Source organism: Asparagus officinalis, chromosome 5 (assembly GCF_001876935.1).
Source record: "Asparagus officinalis chromosome 5, Aspof.V1, whole genome shotgun sequence".
Classification (NCBI taxonomy): domain Eukaryota; kingdom Viridiplantae; phylum Streptophyta; class Magnoliopsida; order Asparagales; family Asparagaceae; genus Asparagus; species Asparagus officinalis.
The window spans coordinates 126,274,876-126,285,488 of NC_033798.1; the positions used below are offsets into that span (position 1 = coordinate 126,274,876).

Sequence of the window (10,613 nt, forward strand, 5' to 3'; positions counted from 1 at the left end):
GTTCGGTGTCAAAAGGGAGGGGAAAGAGAGATCCTACTATGGGAAGATAAGCTAGTTAATTTTCAAGTTAAATAAATAAAATTAGAAACTTTAGCACATGTCTCCCACGCGTTTATATCTTGCACCATACAGCAAAAAAAGTGCAAGTCTCTTGGTCTCTTGTCTCTTAAGAAATCAAATTTAAAAGTCCTCATACAAAAACAGAGAGAAGAATGATAGAGTTGGGCAGTCGTCGTCATCATCAGGAGCAGCAGTATCAACTTTGGACTAGGTCTGGGCATATTCGGTTCGGATCGGTTTCAAGCTCAATCCGCATCCAATCCGATTTTTTGAATTCTCAAAACTCTCATCCAGATCCAGATTTTTTCCCTTCATCCGAATATTCGGCCCAACCGAAATTCGGATTGGTTCGGATCGGTTTCGGTTTTGGACCGAATTAATACTATTTCACAAAAATCTGCCCACACCTGAGATCTTTGCCTATTAATTTCTGATGAAGTATCATTATTTGTCCATTTTGTCTACTTAACTTTTCCCCCCAAACAATGAAATGTGGAGCTTGTTTGAAGTAACACCATTACCACAGCTAACAAAAAACCGAAATCAGTGAAATGAGCGCAAACCATATCAACAAGTACATATGGTTACGTAACATTCAAATATTAATTAACTATAATCAAAAGGTTATCTTTCATTTCTTGGAAACAACTTAACATGCCTCTAGTAGAATTTGAAAGCTTATATGAGGTTTCACCGATTTTAATGCGAGCATATACGCTAGCAGGCCCAATGAAAAAGGAACTATACAATATAAACATGTATGTAAACATAACAATCAAATTACCGAGCAATTATATAGCTTAATGTTCAAGTGATGACTCACTAATAAGAAAGCTATTCCATCCGACTTCGTCCGAACCAAAAGTCCTTTCCATTTTGACTGAATTCCGAACGACGAAGTCCTTCCCATTTTGAGCAATATGAATATCCGACAAAGAACGAATTAGAAAATTCGGTTCGGTTTTTTTTCGGGCGGTTCAGGGGTTCAAACCGGATCCAAACCGGTTTAATTCGGTTCGGGCGGTTTAGAGTCTTCTTCTCATCCATTTAATCCGGTTTGGTTAACCGGCCCGCTTTTTCGGACGGTTTTTTTGGTTGAACCGGTTTTTTCGGTTTTTGCCCACCCCTACTTTGGACAGTGAAAGGTCTCAAATTCAAAGAGAAATTAATTTTACGTTTTTAAAGATTAAATGTTACACAACAATTCATATAACGTGACGAACTAAAACGTAAGACAAGTTTATGAGTGTTTTTCTTTTCTTTTCTTTTTTCCACGGAACTGTTCCTAACTTAGACCCTACTTCATGTTATTTGTTCTTAACCATCCTGAGTTTTACAAAATCATTTCTATCTATCGTTCCCTCAATATACACCCACCATTGTACTATTCCATCTAGATTTGAAATGCAACTAAGAATTTTAAAAAAAAATTAACAGAAATAATAAAAAACAAATGGGTGATTTTTTGGAACAGAGTGTTGCTACAGGGATCCCAAATAGCGGACCCCTGAGGGGACAGGTGAGGTGTCAGCCTATTTTGGGGCTGACACCTCACATGTCCCCTCGGGGGTCCCCTATTTTGGGATCCCTGAGGAGTTATTCTTTGGAACATAGAGGGTGTTGTCCGCTTTCTCGATCACTTGCTTTGCACATGACACGTTATGCTCCTGGACATTACTTTGGATAATCAAAGTGAAAGTGGGTGAAAGAGTTTAACAGAACGAAGAAGTTCATGGGATTTATATGAAAAGCTCTCAAAAAAATTAAGGAGGTTTCGTGCCTATTAAAAATATTTAAGGAGAGTTTACCTCATAATCACCCCCGAACTTAAGGGGGCCGTTTTGTTAATCCGACCCAATAAATGTTTAAATATTTTTGGAGGGTTTCCGTAGAAAAATATAGGAAAAAGGAAAAGACGAGGAAACCCCATTGGCCAAAGTCTCAAAAAGTGCTTATTTAAACGATTAAGATCCAAGACACACGGCAACAAGTATAATTCTTCTCTCTCCTCCCAACAGATTGAGAGAGAGAGAGAGAGAGAGAGAGAGCTCCCTCACCTTTGAATCCCTCCCTCATATTTTGCATTGCATTAGCTTTGGGATCCAGAGATCTAGCTCCTCCTCGATCCCAATCTTTTCGCCCGTATTTACAACAGAAAAGTAAATCTCCAACGATCAAATTCTCTTGGATCCCCCCATCTCCCATCCAAAAAGATCTCAGGTACCTTGATCTTATCAAAAGTCTCCATCTTTTTCTTTGTTCTTCTCCAAGATCAAATTTTGGCACGTACCCATTTAAAAACCTTTGTTATCATCCCCGGAAAGATCAAATTCTGGCACGTACTGTTTTTAGTAAATTTCTATTATTTGACATTTTTGTTCCTCTTCCACCCAAATCTCAGCAACCCCTCTTCCAAGATCAGATTTTGACGACGACCCGTTTGAAAACCCTGATCCAATTTGACAGAAACCCATTGATGTGTTCCCATTAAATCGTAAGAAAAGATGAACAGCGATTATGCTGTTATTCCCGTAAACTCCTCCGTTGAACTCCAAAACCAGAACAATGCAGCCTCGCTCGAAATCCCTAATCCAAAGATTCAATCCAAGGAATTCCCCGGTGAACAAAATATTGATGAATCCGATGAAATTGACGGTGTCCCCCTCATTTTCGATGGAGATCTCCGGCCTGAAACCCTAGGTTCTGGCGTTCCCGGCGCTGTCTTCAACCTCGCTACTTCTGTCATCGGTGCCGGAATCATGGCCCTTCCAGCAGCGATGAAAGTGCTCGGTATTGGCTTCGGCTTCGTTTCGATAATCCTAATGGGTATTCTATCTGAAATCAGCATTGAGATCCTCGTTCGGTTTTCTGTTCTTTGTAAATCAACTTCCTATGGGGAAGTTGTGCAATCCGCACTTGGTCGCCCGATGAGGCTACTTTCGGAAATTTGCATCATCATCAACAACGCCGGCGTTCTTGTCGTCTATCTGATCATCATTGGGGATGTCATGTCTGGATCACTTAAGCACACCGGCGTATTTGACCAGTTGTTTGGAAACGGAGTATGGGATCATCGAAAAATGGTGATTCTTATAGTCCTGATAATTTTCTTAGCCCCATTGTGTGCTTTAGAGAAAATCGATTCTCTAAGCTTGAGTTCAGCTGCCTCTGTCGCTCTTGCCGTTGTTTTTGTTGTAGTCTCTTGCATAGTTGCTTCTATCAAGCTTGCGGAAGGAACTATTGAGAAACCAAGGTTTGGCCCTGATCTGGGGAGTAAATCCACAATTCTAGACTTGCTAGTGGTTATTCCTATAATGACCAACGCCTACGTTTGCCATTTTAACGTGCAACCGATATATAACGAGCTCGATGGAAGATCACCTCAGAAGATGAATCGGGTTGGAAGAATCACAACGGTTTTATGTGTTGTAATCTATGCTGCAACCGCGATCTCAGGGTATTTGTTGTTCGGAGATGATACCGAATCTGACGTGTTGACAAATTTCGACAGAAAACTTGGAGCTGAGTTCAGCATAATACTGAACTATATAGTCCGGATTGGATACGTTCTTCACCTGGTTCTTGTTTTTCCTGTCATTCATTTTTCGCTGAGGCAGACTGTGGATGCCCTGATATTTACAAAATCGGTATTGGATGATAAGAAGAAGGCATTGCCGTTGACTGTAGTTTTGTTGGCGGTTATTTATCTTACTTCTACCGTGATACCGAACATTTGGACAGCTTTCAAGTTTACAGGAGCGACGACTGGTCTGTCTTTGGGATTTATATTTCCTGCTCTCATCGCATTGAGATTGGATAAGCAAGGGAAAAGTCTGAGCGATGGGGAGAGGAGATTGTCATGGTTCATGTTGGTGTTGGCAGTGGTCGTTAGCATTATAGGAGTTGCTGGAAACATCATTAGCCTGAAGAACAAATCTGAGTAGCTTCTGTTTTCTTGGTAAGGTGATGTTCTTTGTACTATTTGATTGTGCATTTTTACGACGAAACCATTCGTGTGGTTTCTGAATCTATCAATACAAGAAGAAAGTTAGCAGATCGCAGGAATGACTAGGTTGATTTTTTTTATTTTATTTTTTTTTTGTATTATTGGTTGGATCCGGTTACGAGGTTAGGTATAAACTTAATGTTTCTTACAACTCAATTGTATACAACTGCCCTTTGCAAATTATAATTGTAGTTGTTTTTGTAATTCATCATGGCACGCCAAGCAACCTCTTAGAATGCGTTATATTTTATGTATTAATTCTCCAAATTACTTCAATATGATGGCTGTTACGTACCTTGCGCATTACCTACTTGATAAGATTGAAATACTTTATTTCTCATTTGCCGCTTAATAATTAACATTCTTTAAACAGAAACATGTTAATTGTCAATTTGAATAGAATTACGATATTGAATCCCATCAAAGAGTTCTGACATAAAAAAAAAGACAATGTATATAGCAAGATTTCTGCACTTATGTTTGGGAGCTAAAAGAAGACGTTAAGTACACCGAAATGCTCTTGCAATCAAGCAAAAAAGATGCCAAGAATCAATGAATTACATAACAACTTGATGACTGTCTATAAGATACATATAATGAAGGAAAAACAATGAAAAAACATCGATCATCTGATACTTTCAATGGAAGTTCATCTTCTTAACAATCTTGGCCCTTTTATTTCCCGACAAGCATCAGCATATAATTTCATCGTGCATACTTAATCATTAGAAGTTGATGATATAATGAACTTTGCACTCTTACAGAAAAAACTATGCAAAGGTGATTATACAATTAACATTACACTCTTACAGAAAAAACTATGCAAACCTCGTCTGTTACACGTCAACTAGTCTAATACAACTGAATGAAATAAGACTTGCATGGCAAATATAGAAACAAGAAACTAAAGATATATGATAATAAAATCTGCTACAACAACATATGAATTCACAACTTCCACATCCTTGACAAATACCCCTTATTAAATTGACGTAACTTCCACATCCTTGACAAATATCCCTCATTAAATTGACATTCTCAAAACGTAAAAACTGACGATAAAAGAACTCCTCAACTTTCAAGATTTCCAAAAATTTTGATGGCTTGATCAAATGTTTTCCCTCTTTTTCAGGAGTTGTTCAACTGACTAGATCCAGATCTCCACGATAGAGTATGCAGGATTCCTCATATATGTGAATATCAATGACACATACAACACTATGTAATACAACAAATCTCTAATGCAATCTGATATATATGTCCCTTGCCGATAATTTTACTCTCAATGTAATGAAGTCCGCAGGAGCTTAAAAGAACCACTTGAATAAAGCATTTGATACACTGGCCTTATTCTAACAGTCAAAATTATGCCCAATGCACATCCAATAACATTGACCCCGGATAGAACTAGGAATGTGAGCCTAAAGCATTCAGGCCCATAGCAAAAGCTCCCTGAATGTTGTTTTGCTGCTTCCTTATCATAAACATATCCTGCAAGAAGACCCGAGAACAAAAGTGCCCCAATGGGATTTCCTAAAATCATAAAGTTATATATCTTCCCAAAATGCTTTAGTCCAAATAACTCTGATGCAGTTGGAACCATAACCGAGTATTGAACACCATAGCAGATACCAAGTAGTGCAGTTGAGGCATAGAGTGTACCATCTAATGCTGAAGCATAGAGAAGATAAACGAATATCATAATTAATTGTGCAAAGATCATCCAAATGGTACGTGGAAGCATCCTCAACCTGCGTATTGGTATCCATCGGATATTAAAGATGCATCGATTTTTAAGTTAGAAGTTTAGAACTGAATGAAAATGGATAGATTTCACAACCCCCTGGCAATGTTACAAATCATAGAACACCCTCCTGAACTTTCATCACTGTGATGATTACTACTCTAATTTGTCACAATGACACCAATGCAGCATGTGACAATCTTAAACCTATCTGCTAAATATAATTTGGGTCTTTTGTACGTGTACACCTTAAAAGGCTTAAATCATGGGTATTTACAAAACTACCCCTAAAATAATTGTATTGCAAAACTACCCTGAATCATCAATTTTGAAAAAAGTTACTCCAAATCAGCAAATCATCAACTTTGTTCGATATGAGTAAAAAATTGATGATTTTATTGATATTTTACATTGCAGTTACAAATAAACCTATCAGAGTTGATGCTTTATATATATATATTGAAATCGGGGCCCACATTCACATGGGTTGGGGAGTGGTTGGCAATTAGAATGAGTAGATGGGAATAGGACATCTCACTACCAAGCAAAATTTGTGCTTGGTACCAAGTATATTCATCTCTCTCTCTCTCTCTCTCTCTCTCTCTCTCTCTATATATATATATATTTTTTCAAAGTTGATGATTTAGGGGTAGTTTTGCAAATACTGAGATTTGAGGATAGGTTGGCAAATATGGAAGGTTTAAGGGGTATAAATACAAAAAACCCATATAACTTACCTGTTATCATTTTTGGGCAAGCGTAATTAAAAAGTACAAAATGAAAGTATCGACATTGTTTGTGAGAATTTCCAGCAATCCAGGAAGTTATGTATGATTTTGAAAGTTGAGAAGGGTGTTCTATGATTTATAAAGTTCAGGGAAGTTTCATAAAATTTACCCAATGAAAAATGATTTTACCTGACAAAATACTCTGAAACAACACCTCCACCAAGACGCCCGGCAAAATTACAAAAGCTGAGGAGACACAAAAGCAAAGTTGTGTCATCTTCTCCTACTGCAATTCCAACTTGTGCGAGGTTGTTGAGTACAGTAACACCTGAGCCCACCCCAAGGAAGTAAACCATGAATAACAACCAGAAATCAGCCTTAACTACGGCTTGCTTGAAGTTAAAATCCTCTCCCCTCTTTGGTTTTCTCTTCTTTTTCCCCGGTATTACTGCTCCCTCCCCTTCAGCTAAAAGTATATCAACATCATTTTCATCTAGAGTCTCCTGAAGGCTTCCAAGCAACGGTTCTGTCTTGCCTTGATCCAATTGTGACAATTCTTCATGTGAACTTGAAGGTTCAATCCTTTTTGGTTTTGTAGGATACAATGTCATCTTTATCGGGATTCCCAGGGGAGCAAGTAGAAATAGAATCATAACACCAAAAAATGCATAAGAAATTGAATCATTCAGAGAGAGAGTATCATTCAATATGGTAGTCAGAAGGAGATAGACACCTAAAGTGACACTTAGAATTTGAGTGAAGAGAAAATGGCCTCGCTCTGATGAGTCTTCTTCTGAAGCTGGAGTGCATGGTCTAACAAAAAACATCATCATCAAACAAATAGTTGGTAGACCGAGAGTGAGAAAGAGTAAGAGCTTTGCGGATGAATTGTGGAGAACTCCGGTATAAATTTCCGTATAGACTGCAGCACTAAGTCCGATGTAACCCTTTAGGATGCCAGCAACCGTACCTCGGCTAATAGGGAAGTTCCTCATGTTGGTAACTAGGACGCCTGTGCCTAACCATGCACTGCTATTATTAGCAATGCATAGTGCAACCCACAACTGCCATGTCAATAAAACTTGAAATTATTCAATGAATAATAAAGCATAGAAGGAAAGGATATTGAATATAAATTAGGATCATTGGATAAACAATTTCAATTACAGAGTTTATTACAGATGAAGCAGGATGACACATAAAAAGTTTTCTAAAACATAACATGTAGGAAAATCACAGTATATCACTATATACATTCCACAATAACCCATTCATACACGTGCATCATCTTCGTGGCATCAAAATGGGATTGACTATGGGATACAATTTCATATCGAGAAGGATCCGTGGAAAATTACCAAGCATTCTACAATATGGAATCAACAATCTAAGTTAGCGCTACGTCATAATTGAGGGAAGTATGAACAATATAGAGGATTGCCATAAAAACTACATTAGCATGCTGGATGGAAGGATATACTAGCATGAAGGTAATATAGTTTAAACTCGTGCAAATAACTATAATAACAACCATCAGGAATTCTCCTCATTAAGGGTCTGGAAGCAGGAAACCGATATAATTTGAATCTCTGAAGAATGAACAAGGCAAATGAGAAAATAGTCCCAAAGTCGATCGGTCAACTTTAAAGAAATTGTCACTACAGAGTTTAGAAAAACCAAGGACTAAGACAGCAATTTTAGTTTGTTTTGTATTTCTTCCGATGTGGTAAAGGTAAATCAACAGAAGATCTCCATGCACTTCCTTAACATTTGACATTATGTCTGAAAGCAAGTGCATTATCCAAAACTTGGCAAAGAAAAGTACCCTTCGCAACTCTCTAGCAGCTAAATTAGTACAATGGTTTTCCTACTGAATTAAATACAACAACCAACAATTTCAATGGACTGTTGATTTTCTACCAAAAAATTATTAGTACATAACTGGGTTTTCTGCAATCTATAAAAAATGTATGAATTTCACCGCTAAAGCTTGATAATACGCAACTGGGTTTTCTGCAATCTATCCAAAATTTATGAATTTCACTGCTAAAACTTGATCATACACAGCTGGGTTTTCTGCAATCTGCCCACAGTTCTATCAAATCTACTGCTGAAACTTGACAATACACAGCTTGGCTTTACTTCAATCCACCCAGATCCCATCAAATTTCTAACATCTAGTCTTCATCAACAACCACAGTACAAATCCTCTAGTTTGTTAAATTAAACTTTGAAATTTCTAAAAGCCCATTAAAAAAAAGAAAGCAACTTTTCCACCAAGAATGCCCAACGAAACCCAATCAAAGCCTCCAAGCTTTTCAAAAGAAATCAAAACTCAAATTAAAAAGAGTTACCACCCACCTGGATTTTCCGCAATCTCACCAAATCTCCATTAGCAATAAATAATAATAATAATAATAATAAAACCCAGAAAAGAGCAAACAACTTTCGACCCAAGATTCTTTAAAAAAAAACCACCCAAGAAAAATAAAAAGAGAGAGAGAGAGAGAGAGAGAGAGAGAGAGGAAGAAGAACTCACCACCCCAACTAACGCAGAGTAATGCCCAGTAAGCCGCAAGCCAAATCACCTCCGTAGCCCAAGAAACGCAGCAGGCGCGGCACAAGAACGCATAGATCGACGCAAGGCGGGAACTCTGTTGCACAAAGACACAGGGATGAGCTCGCAAAAGTTCTTCCGATGTCGTTGCCGACGCCGGGCATGCGTCACTGCGCGTTGGCTGTATTCCAAGCAGGTGCCGCGCCCTTGAGAGTGTGAGAGTAGCAGAGGCGAAGTTGTACGGGTTGCCGGCGCCCGATCGTTGGCCGTCAGACCGCGCGCCGCCGCCTAGCGCAAGCGCCCGGGCGGCCGAGTGCCGGATTTTCTACCAGCTCGGCGGGCCGGGGCGCGGCGGCGGCGGCGGGCGGACATTTTTTGGTGTGAACGAAGTTCGGTTCTCTGATTCTTGACCACCTTGAGAGAGTGGGCCTGGAATGTATAACAACGGACAGCTGATGTTTATCATCGTCCAAATTCCACAAAACCCCCCCGAACTTTCTGGGGCTTTTTGTGACGCCCCTCTTAACTTTGTAAATTGCAGTTAACACCCATGATCCATGTTAACTTTAATGCGTTATTATGAGATGGCATTTTTTTTAGTAAAACAGAGTATATTCGAGAGGCACGGTGACGATTGAAAGATTTCAGAGGTGCGGGCTAACTTCCTTCATGAGGTCCGAAAGCGTATATTTGCAAATATTAAGATGAGAAGAGTAAATGTGCAAATATGTAAGATCTGATGGTGGGGGCGCATATGGACAAATAACACGTTTAAGGGAAAAGAGGAATTACTGATGATTGGGCCCCCGCATGTGGCCCACGACAGGTTGGGTGGATGGATATAACACCGTAGAACACAATAAAAGGGGCTTTGTCTTTGCATTTGAAGGGCCCACAGTCTCATTACCCGGCACGAATCTCTGGAAGAGATACCCGATCTAGATCTAATTCGGTGGAAGTGACCATAGATGAACAATTAGATCAAATGTCTTGATTTGCAATTTGGGTTTTTTTTTTTTAAAAAAAATGTTAGACCCTCAACTCTTTGATGATCCTGTACTAAAACCTCAAATCTTTACATTCCTCAATTGCAACCCAGACCCCTTATGTTGTTTTTAAATAGGACCCCGATTAGAACAGATAAAATGTTGAGGGCCTATGACAAAAAAAAGACCCTTTCGTAAATACTAGTCTGGTATTGGATCAATCCAACAGTTATAAATTGTTAAGGCGGATTACATTTGGTTCTCTTTTCATGTTGCAAAGATCATTTTCTAAATAAAAACACATGAGTTGTGTCGCATTAACTTGAATAGATCACGTGAGTACTGTTGGATATTTTGTTGGAGAAAAGATAATTTTACCTTCATGAATAGTCGGAATAGTGTTATGAATACAATTAAAACGTGTGTAACGGCTATACATTATGGGGAACGTTATAAAAATTTATGACTAACGTTACCGAATTTATTGAGGGGTTTGTAACGGCTATCTAAAAGCCTATATATACAGTCTTTC

General features: G+C 38.7%; 2 protein-coding genes across 2 annotated transcripts; one reads left to right on the plus strand and one right to left on the minus strand.

Moving 5' to 3' along the window:
- On the plus strand, positions 2,061-4,274 carry LOC109841188 (probable sodium-coupled neutral amino acid transporter 6). The gene is made up of 2 exons (XM_020410084.1): positions 2,061-2,280; positions 2,462-4,274. Exon 2 carries the CDS (start codon positions 2,565-2,567, stop codon positions 4,002-4,004), a length of 1,440 nt encoding a protein of 479 aa, XP_020265673.1. The 5' UTR covers positions 2,061-2,280; positions 2,462-2,564; the 3' UTR covers positions 4,005-4,274.
- Positions 4,878-7,602, minus strand: LOC109841189 (protein NUCLEAR FUSION DEFECTIVE 4-like). The gene is made up of 2 exons (XM_020410086.1): positions 6,728-7,602; positions 4,878-5,817 (listed from the first exon to the last, which is right to left on the minus strand). The coding sequence occupies exons 1-2, from the start codon at positions 7,531-7,533 to the stop codon at positions 5,349-5,351; spliced, it is 1,275 nt and encodes a 424-aa protein (XP_020265675.1). The 5' UTR covers positions 7,534-7,602; the 3' UTR covers positions 4,878-5,348.